The 21,734-nt window shown below is 35.0% G+C and overlaps 1 protein-coding gene across 1 annotated transcript in view; it reads right to left on the bottom strand.

Annotated features, from left to right (window-relative positions):
• Window positions 1-21,734, bottom strand: part of Col24a1 (collagen type XXIV alpha 1 chain) — a 265,766-nt gene that overhangs the window by 66,657 nt on the left and 177,375 nt on the right. The window contains exons 37-44 of the mRNA XM_048352139.1: window positions 15,654-15,707; window positions 12,781-12,888; window positions 7,785-7,838; window positions 7,474-7,527; window positions 6,332-6,388; window positions 5,110-5,163; window positions 779-832; window positions 617-670 (exon numbers count right to left, since the gene is read on the bottom strand). Of these exons, the coding sequence (XP_048208096.1) occupies window positions 617-670; window positions 779-832; window positions 5,110-5,163; window positions 6,332-6,388; window positions 7,474-7,527; window positions 7,785-7,838; window positions 12,781-12,888; window positions 15,654-15,707 (489 nt within the window). The remainder of the gene's footprint in view (window positions 1-616; window positions 671-778; window positions 833-5,109; window positions 5,164-6,331; window positions 6,389-7,473; window positions 7,528-7,784; window positions 7,839-12,780; window positions 12,889-15,653; window positions 15,708-21,734) is intronic.

Consider the following 21,734-nt stretch of genomic DNA (forward strand, 5'->3'; position numbering starts at 1 on the left):
GAATACAGTTCCTGGCAAAAACTGGATTTTTTTTTTTAGTCAAAAAGGTCAAGTCGGATCCATTTATTCAGAATCTCCCTTACCATTTCCCTTAGCCATTTCATCTGAGAAATTTTCCATTCACTAATCCTCATCCTGATTATTGGTTATAAATTTCCACTTGCTTGTTCTGTATTCAGAGTTGAATTCAATCTGTAAAATCTCATTGTAATAGTGCCCTGTTCCTTTTGTGACAGTTCTGATGATGTCTTTATTATCATTCTGGAACAAGTATTGTTGAGCAATGTTTATCTTTAACACATTTACAATGAAGTAGCTTTGATGGGTAGTTTTTTCACTCTGTACTACTGGTATTTCTGTTTGAAATCTTTTAAAGAGACTACTAAGTTGGGGCAATTTTAGGCAACTTCCACAAGACCATTTGGATAGCAGTCAAAACATAAGAATCATTCAAAAATTATGCTGCAGTAAAATCATTGACAAATACCCTACATAAGAGTAATCTTTATTTTTGAAGGAATTAATTATTGCTTGAATGATAATAAACAACAAACCTATGCTGCTGCCTTCTTAAGCCCAAAATAAATGTTATATTGTCTTAAACAATTCAACTTACTTCAGATCCCCTCTCTCCTTTCAGTCCTTGTTCACCTTGCTCTCCTGGTTCACCCTTTAAACAGAAATCAAGACAAATCATATCAAAGGAGAAATTAAATAAGTTATGTTAGTGTTAATTTCCTAAATTTCCAGAATTACAAAGAATGCTTTCAAAACATACTGGGGGGCCTTGTTGTCCAGTGGCACCTCTGAGTCCTGGTACACCCACATGGCCCTAAGGAAACAAAGAGTATATATTATTGGAGTAGAAGATACATGTGACTTAGGGGATAGGCTACCATCATCTAATGTGATATAGATTGGAAACAAAAGATAATATATGTTGGATATTATGGTGAATATATGGTATTATGATGGATAAGTAGAGTTTTCTTTTCTTTTCTTTTTTTTGGCCAGTCCTGGGCCTTGGACTCAGGGCCTGAGCACCATCCCTAGCTTCTTCCCGCTCAAGGCTAGCACTCTGCCACCTGAGCCACAGCGCCCCTTCTGGCCGTTTTCCATATATGTGGTGCTGGGGAATCGAACCGAGAGCTTCATGTGTAGGAGGCAAGCACTCTTGCCACTAGGCCATATTCCCAGCCCTCTTTTCTTTTTTTAACGTTATGGGTTGCCTGTTGACTTCCCTAACAATCTGGCCTCCCAAAAGAAATGGCTATGTCCTTAATCGTTGAAACCTGTTAAAGTGAACTGATTTGAAAAAAAAAAAGTCTTTATAGATGTTATTAAGTTAAAACTATCAAGATTACCCTGTGTTATTTTGTAGGTCCTCAATTCACTAACAGGTGTCCTCATAGTGGAAACAACAAGGAAGACAGACATAAACAGCTTGGAGAAGGCCACCTTAAACATAGAGGCAGAAATTGGAATGATGCTGCCACAAGAATCCTGTAAGAGGTAAGGAAAGATTCTTTCCAGAACTTCTAGAGGGAGAATAACACAGTTTACTATCTGATGTCAGATCTCTAGAATTGGGAAACTATATTTCTGTCATTTGTACATATTTTGTAGCTTATTAAAACAGTTTTATAAAACTAATATGAATATTTTGAGATATCTTTGTGATATTGGTTTTAGGTACCCAAACCTAAGGATTCTCAAGCCTTTATATGACATAGTTTTGCATATCACCTATGTACATGCTTGTGTCTACTTTAAATCATCTCTAGGTAACTCATAATTCCAAATACAATGTAAATTTTGTGTAGCTAGTCACTATACTCTTCCCAGAATAGTGAACGTCTGTATATACTCAATGCAGATATTAGGCAGTTTTCTTTTTTCTTTTCTTTTTGCGTGTATGTGCTGGTCCGGGGGCATGAATTTTGCCTGAGGGCTGTCCTTGAGCATTTTTACTTAAGGCTAGCACTCTACCACTCCAGCTTTTTGTGGTTTGGAGAGGTAAGTGTCTTATGGACTTTCTTCCCCTGGCTCCCCTGGCTGGCTTTAAACCACAACCCTCAAATCTCAGTCTCCTGAGTTGCTAGGACTATAGGTATGAGCCCCAGTGCCCCAGACAGTCCTGGATGAATTATAGTTTTTATATAGAGGACTGACTGTATAGTTAACAACCAAAGGAAAAGTGTTTAAGAATAAGGTTTCTGTTTTTCAACCCATGCCCCTGTGGAAGTATACTTTGGTCTCCATTTTCCAACTGGATAGTAGTTTTACTGGTTTGAAGAGGGGGAGCAATTACAGCATGTAATATTAAGAAATATCAAATGATTATGACAACCAGCAATCTGTTATCACTCTATTTTTTCATAAGATGGAATGCTGACCCCAAATATTTTCCTCTTCAAATGAATAAACAGAAACTAGTAATGAACCAGGAGGAAATTTGGCTGGAAGGTTTCTACATGAAATCGTTTATCCCCTTATCTTCTGTCTTCTTTACTCAAATATTTTTTCCTACTCTGTATGTTACATGAAGGCTCATCTCCTTTTTTAGACAGGAAGAAGGTTAGGAGGAGGTTTTGCAAATAGGGAAACAAAAATTGATGGAATCCTTTGCATACTGTGAAGCAATTATTGGTGGTTTTAACTTTCAGCTGTCTTAGATAGAAAATTCTGTTTAAGGATGTCAACAATGGCAAAGAGAAGGCTACTTTGGAAAGCGTTCTAGATAGCCCATGGGCACACCAAGAGAAAGCTATTACTACAGATGACTCTAAACAAGAAAGCATGAGCAGAGTCAGTATTTAATAAATCAGAACAATCAAGAGGGGTATGGTAAAACTACCATGGCTCCTTGTAGGTCAACAGGATTTGGGAGAGAATTAGCTGGAGAAAAGTTGGAGTTACAAAGTCAAGTAAAAATGGGCACATGAACAAAAATTCAAAACTATTCTGGCCAATTACGGCTTTGCTGCCACTCTTATTTGTAGAGGTATAGAGACTTTTTCAGAATGACTATAGAATAAGTAACTGCTTCCCTTTGGCTTCGTGAAGCCTAGACAAATCTTATCAAAGGCAAACCATGTAATTATTCAGGTGTATCCAAACAAAATCTGATAATGGCCATTTTTAAATAGTGGTAAAAATGTAAACTGTTACAATGAAATGTTGTAAACGAGTGGAAAAGAGCTTTGTGGAAAGTGGATGCCACCTGAAAATATAGGACGGGATGAGTTGGATACAAGGAGATACTGGAAAAGATTTTGTAAAGAAACTGATGCTATGCTAATCTTGGGGGACGAGTTTTCCAAAAGTACATCAAGGGCATTCTGGCAGAGGAGCTAGCAGGGGAACTAGAGATTTGTGTGGCAGAACACACTACATGAGGACAGATTTAAAAAGACTATGATGTCAGGGAATCAAGTGAGAAAGCTATTAAAACAATTCAGATAAAAATAACAAGAAAACCAGCTTAAGAATGTCAGTTATCTGTCTACCAGCTTGTATATTCAGCTGGCTAGTCTATGTTATAAAAGTGATCATAAAATGTTTTCTTTGAGAGAGATATGAGGTGGACAAATTAGCCCATCCATTCATTATTATAAATTAGGTAACAGGGCTCAGAACTAGATGCTATACAGAAAAGAAAGAACTCATATTCCCATAGGGGAGCAAAGACACCTGAACATTGAAAAACAACTAGCAAAAATATTAACAGAATATGACAAATTATTTGTATTGAGTGACTTATATAAATAATAATGTTGTAGGACTACAGTACAGTACAGATAGGAAACACTTCTATGATCTAGAATGAGATGGGGAAAGGAGAGTTTGAGCTAAATTATAAAGGACAGATATGCTGAGTGCTGGTGACACATGCCTGTAATCCTAGCTACTCAGGAGGCTGAGCTCTGAGAATCACGGTTCAAAGTCAGCCAGGGCAGAAAACTGATTTTCTTATTTCCAGTTAACCAACAAAAAGCTGGAAATGGAGGTGTGTTTCAAGTGACAGAGCACTAGCTGAGAGAGACAGAGACAGAGATAGATACAGAGAGATAGAGAGAGAAAGATAAAGAGAGACAGAGAGAGACAGAATCCCAGGGCCAGCTCTCAGGTCTTAAGTTTAAGCCCCTAGACCAGCACACATACAAAAAGAGACAGATATGATTTATGCATGTATAAATTATATGATGCTGAATGCAAGCAGAGCATACTATGAACAAGAAAAATAACACAGGAATACAGGGAAAATATTATCAGATGGCTATTTTGTTCAGCAATTCATATTCTACACAAAGGGAGAAGAGATATGAGACAAGAATATAAAGTATACACAACAAAATATGACTCCAAATAAGTCTAAACACAGTCAAATATAATATTAGTTGATAAAATTGATCTGGTAAAAATTTGCTAAGAAATAAAAGAGATGAAGAATTTATTTAGAGTCCCAAGTTTTTCATAATACTTATCCACCTCTCTGACAACTTAAAAAAATTCTAACACCAGGATATTTATGGTCTAGAAACTGGGATATGAAAATGAAAAAGAGAAACACAATTCTCCTTATAGATCTCACATTTTACAAAGGGAGATACTACGCAAAGAAACAAATGTTTGAAAAAGTGGGAAGGTAAAACCCACACAATGCCATGAAAAGATCAGGTAATATGACAGAAATGATAGCTACAGTTCTATTTTAGATAAGACAGACAAAACTGTAGCATTCCTGCTGAGATCTGTATGAAGAGGAAAAAAGTAGCAGTGAGAAGAAATGACAATGATTTGAGGAAAAAGATCAGAAACTAGAATGGAGCAATGTTTAACACATTGCTCATCATACTCAATGTGAAAATGGAACTAAGAAACTTCAGAAGATGGAAGAGAGGAAGAATGATGAAAGGAGTGACACTGAAAAGATGTATTAATGGATGTGCTAAATTGAAATTCCTTTATATAACTATTTGACAATAATAAAAATAAAAAATCAAAGACATAAGATATTACTCATTATCTCAATGATGTGTATATTCATTTGAAACTAAGACCAGCCATTGAGAATCCTTGAAATTTAGAAGTAGCAGTAGTAATTACCTTATATCCCTCTGCTCCAGGGTCTCCTCTCTCTCCTTGTTCCCCTATGGGGCCCTACAGAGACCACACCCAAAGATAATCAATTTCAGAGCTGTATTCATGAATGCAGATGATACAGTTAGTGTAGCTTATTCTTTTGCAAAAATAAACCTGAACATCTAGGAATCAGTCCCACTAAATAATTTAGAAGATTTGAATTTCAGTGACAAAAATTGAACATCCAAATGTGCTAAACACATATTCTATATGGGTATATGCTTATCAAATATAAACCACAGAGAAATAATCTATGGAAACAATGCACAATATTTAAAGAAAATATGTTAAATTGAGTACAGTAGTATTTGTTCTTCCACATTTAGGCCAAAGAACAGCAGATAAGCTATACTATACTACACATGTTTATTAAAAGTGTGTCATAATAGCTGTGGTGATTCTATCCAGTAGACTTGAAAGTCAAAATTTAAACAAGGAATGCTAAATATTAAAGCAGAGTCATGATAATTTTCTCTGCTTTATTATATATTCTGATTCTGTGCCTTGAGATTCTTTTATTCTTAGTAATAGTATGTGAAAAAGAAAAAAATTTAACCACTATCTTTATTTTTGGCATACATTTTATCTTACCAATTTAATTCACATAGATCCTTCAGATATTATTTTAGTCAAATATAAGTGTAGAAGCAGTTATTAAGAAGATTAAAGCTATATGAGCAATATTTTAAAAACCATGGCTATAGTTAGTTCCTGAAATACTTAATGACAAAAATTCATATCCATGAGTTTTTAAAGAGTTTTGGTTTAAATAACTGGCATAAGAGGTGTGAAATTAGTTGGTAACTGTGTATAAACCAAAAAGTATATTGATCATATTTTTAAAATACTTTATGTGTGTGTGTGTGTGAGTGTGTGTGAAGGTGTTAATTAAAGAAAATGTGCTCTAAGAACTGTCAGGAATGTATAAGTTTTGGACAATCTCTATTGAAAGTTGACAATATACTCGGTGTTCAAAGTTAGATATTAGAAGTTACTTCCTTAAACCTTTAACTGCATGCTATTTAGTACCTAAACATTTACATCACTCAGATTTAGTGACAGCAAATACTATTATGTCAATGAATGCTATCAAACTAACAAAGTAATTTGAAAGATGAAATCTGTGCTCTGAATTTATTGGTACATTTCATCTTAAGCACCTAAATAATTTTAGAAAAAGACCTACTGGTTCACCTGGAGGCCCAGGTGGTCCAAGGAGTTTGCTGTCTTCTCCTGGGCCACCCTAAAATGAAAACAATCATGTGTTTACACAACAAAGTTAACCTTTCAAAATACATAGCCTATTATTTCTAAAATATCAGAAAACACATCTTTGGTAGCAGTAGGATTTACACTCAGGGTCTCCGGTAATTTCTTGGCTGTTGATCTATCACTTACTTTGGTTGTTTATTTTGAGACAGCATCTCATGAACTTTTCTGCCTGGAATAGCTTCAAACTGCAAACTGCAAACCCCTATATCTCAGGCTCAGGAGTATCTATGTTTGTAGATGTGAACCAGATCTCTCTTTCTCTCTTCTCTCTCTCTGTACTCTCTTTCTTTCTCTCTCTTGCTCTTTCCCTCTTGGCTAGTGCTCTACCACTTGAGCTGTACTTTTCTGGTCTTGACCTTTTTTTTTCTGGTTAGAGTCTCATGGACCCTCCTGACTGGGCTAGCTTTAAACTGTGATCCTCAGATCTCAGCCTCCTAAGTAGCTGAGATTGCAATGCTTGGCTATTTTTTCTACTGCCTTAAATTAATCTTATGCAGAGGACTTATTGTTTCATCTACACACATTTAACTGTATTCCAATCAATTTCATCTCCCTCCAGCTTGATGTTTCTTTACGCAAAAACTTTTACCTAATAAATTAATCATATGATTTTTATGCACAATTATAATTTACATATGGTTCTTGAAGAGTTACTGTTTTAATGACATAAATTCAGCATTTTCCCAATGTGGAGATTTTTAATGACATTATAAATCAAGAGAATGGCTGTAGTTATTCCAAACTCATTAAGAACTTTTAACGTAAATGAACTATAATTAGTATAAAATCCATTTCAATACATAACTAATTTTAGGTTACAGAATTTTACATATTACAAAGCACTTTCATATCAGTTGTGAAATAATACATTGCAGATATTTTAGTAATAATTTATTTAAATTTCAGCTCTTTCATGTTTACTTTTTAGGATTTGCAAAATTTCTACCTTTAAAAATGGTTTGTCATCCTTTGAAGATGTTTCAAATCCATTCTTTTGGCAAGAATTCATAAATTCAGTGCTTAACCTTAGAATTAAAATGTCAGTGGCATACCTACCTTTTCTCCCTTAGGTCCTGGCAATCCGGACAGTCCTGGTTGACCTTTGTGGCCCTATAAAAAGACATTCAAGTAAGTATTCCCTGTGTCATTCAGCCTGGTCTGCTTAACACCACCCAAACTCATGCCACTGGGAATCGCACTATTTTGAAAAGAAAAAATAGCATTCATTTTATAGGATAATGAAAACTAAATATGTTAGGAAGATTTATGATGATATTTAGTCTTAATTTTCATTGTGTGTGTGTGTGTGTGTGTGTGTGTGTGTGTGTGTTCTCTGTATGTATTCTATAGTAATTAAAAATATTTACCATATATCCTGGTATTCCTGGTTCTCCATCAGGTCCCATCAATCCTAAAGGACCCTAAAAACCAAGGTAAATATTAGTAAGACAGAAAATAGACTACTGTTTGAATTATCAAAACTATATTGTCTATTACTTAAATGTTACCTTTAGCTTTTCATGCTCTGAGATTCTATGTATCCTGAAAGGGGAACATACCACAAAACAAAACACCCCCACCCCCATAACCCAACTGAATATCCAAAGCAACCCTACATTTGTCCTTAACTTTCTTCTGAACCACACAAGTTACACACATACACACACACACACACACACATTTTGGGTTACATCTACTATGAACATACTAATGATGTTAAAAAAATCATTTCAGTTGTGAGATTACTCCCTGTGCCTAGGAAATTCTTGGAAATGCAGTTTGCATCTACATTTTGTGGTAGATGTATATTCTAGAATATCAGAGAGTGAAGTCTGATATTGTCACTGTGAGATCCAGGAAAAATCCATTGTCATTGATCCTTTCTAGGTGCTTTGATGAATATGGTTTTCATCTTAGTCAAAGTTATTAGAACAAAAATAATGGCAATTTATGTGCTAATACCTTCACTTTATGGCCCATTCTTTAGGGTGTTATTGACAAATAAATTAACACTCTTGGTTCCAGTATTTTACAGATGAAGTAATCGCATAAATGAAAACATCAGCAGTTGGTGATGAAAGGATGACTCAAAAATGGAGAAAAGTAAAAAAATGATCCTACAAGTGCACTGTTATTCAAATTTTCAAAAATGTCCCTATCAACTCTTCCTATTTTGGTTCCAAACAATTAGGTGAGGAAATGAAAGCACAGAATAAGTGGTATGTGATTTGCCAAATATCACACTAATCAGGTACTATCACTAGGCTCTGGATCTTGTAAGGAGAATATTTCCCACCTGATCAATGCTTTTATTACTTCTTTAAAGTCCCAGCTCTAAGAATGTTCACATTGCAGCTGGTTGCTGGGGATTCACTCTTGTAATCTTTGTTACTTGGGAGTTTAAAGTCAGCCCAGGCAGGAAAGTCAGTGAGACTCATTTCCAATTAATCACCAAAAAGCCAGAAGTGGAGCTATTGTTCACGTGCAAGAGTGCTAGCTTTGAGCAAAACAGCTTAGAACAGTACCCTTGCCTTGAGTTCAAGCCTCAGGCCTGGCACGCACCTCCCCACAGAGTTCACATTGCAATTATTAACCATGAATTAGTACACATAATGGTTTCGTTTGCAAAGAACTGTTGAAAGTCAAGTTTAAAATCTCATAAGAATTCAGCCATTATGGACACCAATCTAGACCTAGCAATCTGAAGGAACATAACATAAAGGGCTAAAGTTTTAAAATACAAGAAGCTAGTGCATGGGCTGGAGATGAAGTTCTGTGTTAGAGCTCTTGCCTAGCATGTGCAAGGCTTAGGCTCAATCTCCACTGCAAAGAAAAAGCTAGTATGATAGTGCAGGTACAACCACAGGAAGGTGATACAAGAGGATCATCAACAATAGAAGCTACGGTTTCACATGGCATGTTGAAAGTAATTATAACAGTGATATAACAGTCATTTCCATAACATGGGGTTCATTTCACTTAGCATCATCTTATGCACACATACGGGCATAGCTATTAGACTCTTGTGATACTAGGCTGTGACTAGCCTAAACCTGTGCTAATTATTCCCTGTGAGGGAGACCATAGAGTCCATGTTCTTTGGGTCTGGCTCACTTCACTTAGTACAATTTTTTCCAAGTCCTTCCATTTCCTTACGATTGGGCAATGTCATTCCTTCTGATAGAGGCATAAAATTCCATTGTGTATATATACCACATTTTCCTGATCCATTCGTCTACTGAGGGGCATCTGTGTTGGTTCCATATTTTAGCTATGACAAATTGTGCTGCTATGGACATTGTTGTGCTGGTGGATTTAGTGTGTTCTTGTTTGTGGTCTTTTGGGTAGATGCCCAAAAGTGGGGCTGCTGGGTCATAGGGAAGCTCTATGTTTAGCCTTCACTGGAAACTGTATATACTGGTATTAGTTAGAACTAGGGAAGTGAAAGGGAATATCAAAATCTAGAGACAAAGGATAAAAAGAAAAACGACTCCAAAAGCAATACTTGCAAAACCATTTGGTGTAAACCAACTGAACAACTCATGGTGGGAGAGGAAGATGGGGAAAAGGGAGGGGGAAATGAGGGAGGAGGTAACAAACAGTACAAGAAATGTACCCAAGGCCTAATGTATGAAACTGTAACTTCTCTGTACATCACTTTGACATAAAATAAATAAATAAATAAATAAAGATTTGGTGAAGTTTAAAAAAAAAACAAAAACAAAGCTAGTGTACGTTAGGTCAGGATGGATGAATGATATATGCTTTTATTTCCTGGGAGGAGAGAGGAAGAAAGGAAGAAAAGAGTAGAAAGGAAAAAGAGATGGTGAGAGTTGCTTACTTATTTATCTGTAATAATACTGGAAAAAAAGTAAGCAAAAATTTGAAAACTTTAACTCATTTTGTAAAAGACTCTTTCAACTGCTATACCTAAGTTCAAAAAAGGATATTGTATATTTAAAAAACAAAGGACCAACAGGCCTAGTTTGCTTACAAAGACAGATCCAAAAGTGAATTATTAAGATACGTTAAATGTAACAAATGAAAAAAATCTATTAAATCAAATATTAGGTGAATGACTCCAGCAGCAGCAAAAGATTACTATAAATAGGCCTAAGATATTCTTTCATGGGAATTCATCGCTGAATCTATTTTGGAAATTCATTAATGAATTTTCTTATATTAGCAAAGGAGGAGAAGCATGGGATTTTTCTAAACAATATTGTAAAAGCACAGTGAAAGTCACTGTCCCCTTGTTAACACTCACATTTAAGGATAGAAAACATTCTTTTAAAGTGATGAAGGACATATTAAAAAATCAATGACAAACAACACTTGACAATGAGATCCTGGACTTCTCTTCACTAAAGTCAGATATAAGACATTTCCTCTATCATCACGTCTATTCATGGATGTTTTAGAAAGTCTAGTCAGTGGAATAAGGGATAGGGAAGGTGATATTATAATTTACCTAAAGAATCTATAACCATCTAAATTTACTGAAATGGGTATAAGATCAAAATATGAAAACATATATTTTTTCACAGAACCAACAAAATGATGCAACTCTAACTTATTATATAAACATTGAGAATAAAGCTCTTTAGAAACTAAGACTAAACCTGAATAAGAAAAACACAAGATCAAAGAAAAATAACAATTTTATTGATGGATATATAAGAAGATCTAGGTACACAGAACAATGATTTTTCTCTACAGAAATAGCTGACTCTAAAGTTCACATGAGAGGCTATCATAGTGAGAGCTGCACTTTTCTGAAAACTGAATTATTGGTATTTGCTCTCACAGATCTCAAAAGACTATAACAAATAAATAGTAATGTAATAATAAATATAAAATAAAATATGATGAAATAAAATAATGTGCTATAGATTGAGACTAAAAGACCAAGAGATGAAAACAGACCCATGAACATTTGAGAGTTTAGTTTAAGGTAAGAGCAGCAATTCAAAAAAGTGGAAAATAGATTGCCTTTTCAATAAGAGAACTGGCACAATTTGTACATATTATATACAGCCAAAAGATAAATTACAGAAATGAAAACATTTGTAATATTTTGCAGCATATTTAACAAAGCAATATTAATATTTAATATATGTAAAAAGTTGTTGAAATCAATAAGAAAATACCATAGAAAATATGGAAAATATATGAATAAGCAACTTCCAAAGGGGTGAAAACATGTAAATTACTTAATTATAATCAGAAAAATGGAAACAAGAAAGAAAATTGGGAAATATTCTCTCATTTATTAGGCTGATATACAACAAGCAGATTAACATGAAATACAGGTGGTGGGCACAGAGTTTTTGAAAACTCTCTAGAAAGGTAGTTTTGTGAATGTGCCGAAATTTGAAAAGTGAAAAATTTGTAGCAAAAATCCAAAGTAGGAGTCTACTTTGAAGGAAGTTATATTTAGATATATCAATTCACATATTTATTTATAATTAAATGTTTCTGACATCTAATCCATAGAGAAAGAATTTCTTAGTAACTTAATTAAAGGAAGTAATACTTGACGTAATACGATATCAGTAACTAATGTAATGCTTATAATGAATCCAAGAGGAAATCCTTCCCCAGACAACAAAGAGATTATGCAAGGCTCTCTGAAAGACCTTTGTGAAAAGTCTGACATTGGTGACATATAAATGGTGATGAAGAAATACACCAGCATTTTGTAAATAAGTTCATGCAACAGAAGGCTAAATTGGAGAACGTTAGACTATTTTGCATGTCTTTTGTGCTATGGTTTTGTGAACAGGCCTCAAAGTGGTCAGCAGTTCCATTCTGCTGTTACAGGTAAACCTTGAGAGTTATCATGTAACACTGTTCCCAACCTCATGCAAAGTTCATGCAAAAGATTAATGCTGTAACAGATGTTATGCAGAGTTATAATAACTGCTTAGAAAAATAATCTCTAGGCAAGGTTTGAGGAGTTCAAGCATAAAAAGAAAACTAATTTCAAGTCAATCTAATTTCTGAAGCAATTTGCTAACCAGTGCAATTTAGTTTTAAACAGATATTAAGTTCTGATTTTAAGTGCTAGGCATATAAACTTTTCTTCTTAGGTTAGGAGTTGTAATCTGATTTTTGTAAAAACCTCATTTCATATTTTATTTCAATTTTTAGTTTTTTTCCCCTGACTTTTTCATGTCCAGAAACCACTAAGCTATTTAAGTGGTGTGGAATGCTTACAATTCTCCACATCCCATGGAGATAGGCTTTCAATGGAACTATTGCCTTCTCTGTAAAGGTAATCAGGAGATGAAGCATTAAGGGCACGGACATGTTTCTTTCCATCCATAATGACTCAGTTCTGGAAACAAACCAAATACTGACCACAGCACCTCTAGTTCCTCTGGCACCCTTAGGACCACGTTCTCCAATTTGTCCAGGAGCACCTCTGCTTCCAACTTCTCCCGTGGGTCCTATTTGTCCCTTCTCACCCTGTTGATGAGAGAAAAGTAAGCAAAAACAAATTCCTACTTAGATTAATTAAAATATACCTGAATGACTCCAGAGAATGCTCAGGAAGCAAAATTCTGTAAATTACTAATTTTGCTTTAAGTAAACAGTGCCATTGACCACCCTTAACATGAATGCATTATTATTATTGCACAAGTTATTTAGCAGATGAAAGTAACTTCGGAAAAGCAATTAGAAAGATACTTTTGTTTTTCTTTGCCAGTATTGAGAATGGAACTTGGGGCTTCACTCTTGCTAGGCAAGCTTTTATCACTTAAGCCATGACCTCAGTTGTTTTTTTTGTTGTTTGTTTTTGTTTTTAGTTTGTTTTTCAAATAGGGTCTCATGCTTTTTGCCTAAGTTTGGCTTGGATAGATACATTCTTATCTCTGCTTCCTGATTAGCTGGGTTTCCAGATGTGTACCACCACACCTAACTTGTGTTTTGAGAGGGTTGTGTAGACTTTTGCCCAGGCTGGCTTTGAATTGTGATCCTGTCTCCATTTCCCTAGGAGCTGGGATTACAGGTGTATGCTATCATGACTGGTCCCTAATATGAAAAATCTGACCAATCAACCAAGGGACATCTAGTGCTCATTTTGCATTTGTAGTAAACATTTCTTGACTTTATATTTTGTTATATAATTGTGTCAGTCTATATGTATGCATGTATTATTATCATGAGAAAGCATAGACCTTATGAGGCCATTTCAGCATGAACACGTTTAGTGCAACAAAAGGCTTAGTGTTGGGCTGGGGATATAGCCTAGTGGCAAGAGTGCCTGCCTCGGATACACGAGGCCCTAGGTTCGATTCCCCAGCACCACATATACAGAAAAACGGCCAGAAGCGGCGCTGTGGCTCAAGTGGCAGAGTGCTAGCCTTGAGCGGGAAGAAGCCAGGGACAGTGCTCAGGCCCTGAGTCCAAGGCCCAGGACTGGCCAAAAAAAAAAAAAAAAAAAAAAAGGCTTAGTGTTCAGTTATGTATGTTTAGGGACATTAGTTTTTGGCCTAAAATATGCCTTCAAAAAAACCTGTATCATTATTTTTTTATCATTTCATAATGTTCTGAAAACTGACCACCTTCTGCTTTCCATTACATCGACTGGCTCTTCTCTAGCAGCAAAATACAGCTGCTCTTAACTAAGATTACTTTTACTCATTTTCCAAATGTAGGAACCAGCCTATTTTCAGAAAAAAAAGCACACCCAAACCAAACAAAAAAACCCAAAGCAATAAAGAAATAAAAGGATGTTTCAATATCCTTTATGGCCCATAGGCTTTACTTTAGGTTTCTAGGGACACAGGTTGTTATAAAGACCTGTTAATTTTACCATGGATATCTTGGGTTCTTGGTTGGTTGGTGTTTTTGTTTTATTTTGTTTTCAGTACTGGGTATTGAATTCAGACAGCCACTCTAACCATTAAATTATATTGCAGCCATAATATTGAGATATGATACAACGTGTGATGAAAGAGACTTCAGAATTGGAGTTCTCATGGATATAAATGGTATCAAGATTATTTCATTTCTCTCTCTTTTTTAAACAATCACTTCTACTGTTAAAAACTTCTGAGCATAATAATGACATGTGAGATTATCTGTATATGAGAATTGTATTCTGGGGACTAGAATATGGTATGCCTTGAACTTAATTATATTTAATTATAATTATATTCTGAAGTGTCATAGAATGTTTAGAAAACTATTCTTTTGTGTCAATATTAAAACAAAGTACTGATTCTGTACAAAGGTAATTCTTTACTGCACTGCAATAGAATTTTATAAGTATATGATTTTGGGGGGTAAAACACAAATGACAAACATTCTGTTTCTGGTTCTTCTTAAATGAGAAAGATAAAACTCAATCATAATTTTCAACTAGGAAAAACAAATTACTGCAGAAACAATTCTAGTCATATCTTTCCCTCAAATACTTTACTAATGTTGTTTTCAAACAGCACAAGTTGTATAATAATTTTAGTTTATCTCTTTTTTGTCTATGATTTGTTAAAAGACTTTTTGGCAAACGCAAGCAATGCAAGTTTTATTCAAACTACAAACTGAATTTTTCTTACAAATCATCTAGATAATATGCATTCCTAACTGGAATTAAATGTTAATTTATATATCTTTTTTATTTTACTGAGAACAAAAATAAAACACAGAATATGATGCTTTTTTTCTATTCTTTTAACTACTCCTACCTATTTGAGGTACAAAGTTTTATTTTATTTTAGCCTGTGAGTTTCTCACCTGACTTGGTTAAGTCATGGACAGCAGTGTTGCCTCCCTGAATCAGAGTTTAAGGATATCTTTAAAAATAAAATTTGTGAATACTTAGTACTTCTGTATCTAGTACCAATAAAGATACCACAGCATTCTATGACACTCTGGGCACATAAGAAGAAAGAAATCTCTCATAAAATGTTGTAAAAGAATGTAAAATAACTTTTTTTTTGGCCAGTCCTGGGCCTTGGACTCAGGGCCTGAGCACTGTCCCTGGCTTCTTTTTGCTCAAGGCTAGCACTCTGCCCCTTCACCCACAGCACCACTTCTGGCCGTTTTCTGTATATGTGGTGCTGCAGAATTGAACCCAGGGCTTCATGTATTTGAGCCAAGCACTCAAATGAGGGAGGAGGTAACAGTACATGAAATGTACCCAAGGCCAAACGTATGAAACTATAACCTCTCTGTACATCACTTTGACAATAAAAAAGAAAAAAATGTTGTAAAAAAAACCAAACCTTTTTTCCTGGACGGCCTCTTAGTCCTGGAGTTCCCACGATTCCTTCTGGTCCCTGAATATTCAATATAAAAAATTATTAAAGAACAGAGTTGAATGCCTGGTTACTTATAGCAGAAATTCACTGAACTGAAGGACGGTCACTTTTCTGCAATATTAGATTTATGTAATTATTCACAAGGAGGCCCTAGTTATTTAGAGGCAGAGCTGTCACTTACCAGCTATGAAGTTTTCACACAAACTGGTCAAGATAGGAAAAATAAATCATTTTTTAGAAAGAAAATTATTTAGTTTCACTATAAATAATTTAACCAACAAGAATGTAGTTAAAGTAAGCCCAAATGCATTTGTTTCAGTACTCTTATGAGCTACTGGGGACTTAGCACCTTGTTAAAAGAATAGGATTATTAAGAATGTCTATCATAGAGTCAGGGAAAAATTTCAACATCTCATTAAAGTGGAGATGATTAAAAAGATATGCTTTTGATTTGCTGTGGATGAGTGGAAAGAAGGAAATATGAGAAGAAAGGAAGTAGTCACATTTAATGGCTTAAAATAATATTTTCATTTCAAATGGTACTTGGTTTAGCCAAAGTAGAGTAAAAGCTTTTAATATATACATTTTATAAAGTAAAAAGGGGGATGACATATGAATTTTCAGATCTACAATGATGAGATTCAATAGTAAGCCTGGTTGCAAGTTCTAGAATGGCTAATAATTAATCACAACATTTTTTTTCATTAGCTGGAAATGAAAATGGAAATTTCAAATTTGTGTCCCCAGTGCTTGGCAGACTGATGCAGACAAGAAATAAATTGTGGTTTACCACTGTGCTATGTAGGCTCTTGATAAATATTTGCTGAGTGAATAAACAGATACCTAAGGAAATGACTCATATTCTGTGCTCTGGAACAAATGTTCTTTGAGTCTCAAAAAGTAACTGAATTGAGAGGCCGAAGTATTATGTTCTATAGTTGAAGTTACAGCTTCATCCAGAGGTAGAAATGATAGTTGCAGTATCTTGAGACTGGTGTAGCCAATAAAGCCTTTTTAAAAAAGAGGCTAATTAATCTTCACAGAGGATTAAGATGAGTGTTTTAAGCAGTCAGATTACTCTATATTTACTAACTGTACAGCAATTGGAAGATTAATTTATAAAGACATGTTTCCTTCCCATAGAAAAGAGATCAAATTCAACCTATTAGAAGGGTTATAAAGATTAAATGAGAGAAAGCTTACAAAAAGCATTTTAAAAAGCTCAGTAAATGTTAGTTGTTTTTTTTTTTACTAACTTCTTAAAGTATATCATGCAACACATATACAAATGCACTAATGTACTCACCACTCACTTTAGGAAACAGGATCAACATATGCATGTATTATTGAAGCCTCATTTATATTTATGTCTTTCTAAACATAATATCATCTTTTGCCACTCAGGCACAATCATGGTCATGGATTTCTTTATTATTTCAATGCAGTTATTCACAGTTTTATTCTACTCTATGTATTTCAGGTAGTATATCATCACTTTCCATCTTTTTACATACTTTATGGATTCTCATGAAACTTTTCAATATATACATTTTGCATTTGCAAATATTAAGTGTGGCAAATCCTGTTATCATTTTATTATTCTAGGAATCCATGTTGTCATCAAAACACAATTTAAGCACTTTTCCCTAATGATTCATTTTTTTCTGTCACAGACAATGAAATAATAAATAAACACCTTCTACATGCCTCTAGGTGTTTATGTGAAGCCTTCCTATAGAGTATATGTCTTTGAGTTGATTTCCTGGGTACATATGTACATTCTCAAGCTTACTAAACAATGTTAGAGAAGTTTTTCATTTTACATTTCCAGAGCAGTGTTTAAGATTATAATTATCGGGCTGGGGATATAGCCTAGTGGCAAGAGTGCCTGCCTCGGATACACGAGGCCCTAGGTTCGATTCCCCAGCACCACATATACAGAAAACGGCCAGAAGCGGCGCTGTGGCTCAAGTGGCAGAGTGCTAGCCTTGAGCGGGAAGAAGCCAGGGACAGTGCTCAGGCCCTGAGTCCAAGGCCCAGGACTGGCCAAAAAAAAAAAAAAAAAAAAAAAAAAAAAGATTATAATTATCCCCCATCTTCTGTAGTGCTTCATACTATCTAACTTAAAATTTGTTCATCTACAAGTACATAAATAATAGGTTATTGTGATTTCACTTTGCATCACTGATTATTAAGAAGGAATCTACGATGCTATTAAATTTTACTAAAGGCTTTTGTGTGTATGTGTGTGCTGCTATTGTGACTTGAACTCGGGGCCTGGGATGCTGTCTCATAGCTTGTTCATGCATAATGCTCTACTGCTTGAGTCTTCTGTTTCATTCTAGGATTTTTAGTTGGTTAATTGAAGATAAGAGTCTCATAGACTTTCCTACCCGGGCTGGCTTTGAGCTGTGATCCTCAGACCTCAACCTCCTGAGTATCTAGGATTATAGTAATGAGATATTGATATCTGGCTCATCCTTTAACCATCTTTTGTGTTTCTTGTGCTGGTGCTGGGGTTTGAACTCAGTGCCTGGGCAATGATACCACAACATGTAACATATTCAGCTTTAACCAGACCATAAACGGATCTACTAGCTCTTTACTTGTAAGGAAAGAACATTTCAATGAATACATTGGAAGTATATTAACATCTACTATATTTTAATATGTTGTAAATATTGGGAAAACTGAGTTTGTGGATAAAATGCTGAATGTAATAATTTTGATAATATTTTTAGTCTGTAAGAATGGGAAATATCTTTAGCTTGTAGCTCCTAGAAAATTTTTACACAGTAAAATTTTGTATAGCACTCATTATGTGGGAGAAAAGGGGTTGTCCTTTTTCAATAGTGTTTTCTTCTGTCATAATCAGAAAGATCTTCTCTGGTTCTTTTGTTCACATTTCTTTCTCTTAAAAAGTTATTTTGGAGTGAGTGTGTATACATTTCCATGGGTATTAGACTAATTTTATTAGTGCACAATCTAAAATGCAAAAGTAATATTTCACTCCAAACTAGTGGCTTTGAAATGTTAGCGTGCTCACCACAACTCATTTGTTACTAAGATGTTTGGAGGACATGATACAAACAGGAAAGATAGTGACAATGTTCATATTTAAATGGATTTCTCCAACAGCTCAGAATGCTATGCTATACAGTTTATTTATTTTACTTCTGGAGTTTATTTTTTATTTTTGGTATTGAGGTACCAACTCAGAGCCTTACACATGCTACATAGGCACTCTCCCACTTGAAGCATTCCCAAGCCCTTTCTTTGCTTTAGGTACTTTTTGTATAGAGTCATGTGTTTGCCTGGGGCCAGCCCCAAACCAGGATCCTCTCACGTTCAGCTTCCTCACAGTTGGTTACACAGGCATCTGACTTATTTCTTGAGATGGAGGTCTCACTTTTTGTATAAGCTAGCCTCAAACTGAAATCTTCCTAATCTTTCCCTTCTAAGCAGCTGTGATTACAGGCATAGGCCATGGTAGACAGCTGTATATCTTCTATGTGTAATATAGAGGCCACGTTAATAGAAAATTTTCAGTCAGTTAGATGTTGCCTATTGATAAGAGGCACAGTTTGTGATTATTTAGTGATTACAAGTTTCATAAGAGTGTATTTTGCTTCAGAAGTGTTATAGCACATCTACTTTCTTTTTTATCAGGAGTATTCATCAATTATTTTTTCTATTTCAAGCACAAAATTCAGTGGTTTTAAGTATACTTATAGAGGTGAACAACTATCACCAAAATCAATTTTAGAACATTTTCATCACTTCCAAAAAAAAAATCTTGAATCTGTAAGCAGTCATATCCTACCTATTTCCTCTCCACGTCTGAGGTAACGGATGATCTACTTCCTGTGTGTATAGATTTGAGAGACTGCCTATCACAGGGAAAATATAACAGGTGGTCTTTTGTGACTATCTTCCTTCGTCTAGCAAAATGCTCTGAAGGCTTTATCCATGTTGTAACATGTCAAATCCATTTTTGTTGCCAAATTCTATTCCACTATATGGACATATCACATTTATTCATTAAATGGTCATTTGGGTTGTTTTCACTTTGGCTTTATGTGCAAGGTTTTCTTTTTAAATAAAAACAACAACTGTTTTTCAGTTTTTTTAGGTATATATGTAGGAACCTGTATGATGTGTCACATTGTAAGTCTATTCCTCATATTTTGAGGCACTGCCAAGCTGGTTTAAAAGCACTATTTTATTCAATTAGCAATATATAAAAGTTCTAGTCACTCTATAACCACATCTGCATTAATATTTGTTCTCTCTCTCTCTCTCTCTCTCTCTCTCTGTGTGTGTGTGTGTGTGTGTGTGTGTGTGTGTGTGTGTGTGTGTGTGTCAGTGTTGAGGCTTGAACTCCCTGCCCCGGGTGCCTTCACTGAAATTCTTTGTTCAGGGCTAGTGCTCTACCACTTGAGCCACAGCTCCACCTTCAGATTTTTTGGTAATTAGTTGGAAATAAGTGTTTAACAGGTATCCTGCCTGGGACTGGATCTTTAGAGCTCAGCTTCTAGAATAGCAAAGATTATAGGCATAAACCACGGGCTTCTGGCTCTGTCTTTTTGAAGCCACGCCCACCTTCAGTATGAAGGGGTATATCATTGTCATTTTGGTTTACATTTCCCTGATGGTCAAAAGGTTGAGCAGTTGAGATAGAGGTGTTTTATATGAGATTTGAAAATATTTTCTCCCATTACTGTTTGTCTTCCCACTTTCTTAAGGCTATCTTTTGAAGTAAATAACCTTTAATTTTAATAAAGTCCAATTTTTTTCTGTTGTTCTTTGTCTTGTTTACTTTGGTGTCACTTAAGAAGGCTTTGTATAACCCAGGATCATGAAGATTTACTCCCAGGTATTCCTCCAGAACATTTCTGGCTTTAGCACTTATGTTCAAGTCTAATACTCATTTGGGTTTATTTGTATAGTGCAAGGCAATATTCAACTTAAATGTTTTTGCACATGAGCATCCAGTTGTTCCAGCACTATTTATTAAAAGAAGTATTTTTTCCTTCATTGAGTTGCCTTGTTTGGCAAATCAAATGCTTTCCTATTCAAATTAATTTTATTCCTTTCTTGCAATGGTTAATGATTTTATAGCCAATAACCCTAGACAGTGTTAAACCAACTTGGAAATTACAGCGTGATTCCTATCAGAAACTAAGTTCTGCATAAACCTTACAAGGGGCTCACATACACACTAAATAAAACCTCAACTTTTCTTTTTCTTTTCCTTTTCTTTTCTTAACATGGCTTAAAAAGAATTTCATGATTAGCTTCCTACCTTCAAGGTATCCTTTCCCATCCCCCCCTCCTTTTCTCTCCTCTCCCTTCCCTTCCCCTCCATCCTTCCCTCCCTTCTTCCTTCTTTATGTCCTTCCTTCTTTCCTTCTCCTTCCCTGCCCCCTCCTTTCCTCCCTTCTTTCCTTCCTTCCTACTTCCCTTCCTCTCTCCCTCCCTCCCTATCTCCCTCTATTTCATGCTTTGTGTACATCTCAAAGAATTTTTCACTGTTCATGCTGCAGCTATATTAGCTTCTTTTTGGTATTCTACAATTTAGCTCATTCTCACTTGTGCATCTTGGCTCTTGCTGCTTCTTTTACCTTGAAGGATCTTTGTACAGTTCTTTCCTTTTAATTCTTCAGCTTTCAACATAAACATCCCTCATTCAGAGAAGTCCTTTTACTGCCCTATGAAAATATATTAATTTACTGTTTTCTTACCTTAATCTGTTCTTTTCTTTCATGATTCTATTTATTTTTCTTTGACATTTTGTTATCAATTTATTAAGTTACATCAATTACATGCTACAACGAAGTATAATCTGTTCCTAGTCTTTTCTAGATTATAAGGTCTGAGATCAGCAACACTGCTAGTATTATTTCCATGACTCTAACATTTAGCAGAATTCTTGGCTTATACAAAGGACTAAACATTTTTGTTGAGTTTATGCATGGAAAAATAAACCATAGAATCATAGTCTACAACGATGAATAAAATTTTAGAAATTTAAGCTAATCCTGT

Source organism: Perognathus longimembris, chromosome 7 (assembly GCF_023159225.1).
Source record: "Perognathus longimembris pacificus isolate PPM17 chromosome 7, ASM2315922v1, whole genome shotgun sequence".
Taxonomy (NCBI): Eukaryota; Metazoa; Chordata; class Mammalia; order Rodentia; family Heteromyidae; genus Perognathus; species Perognathus longimembris.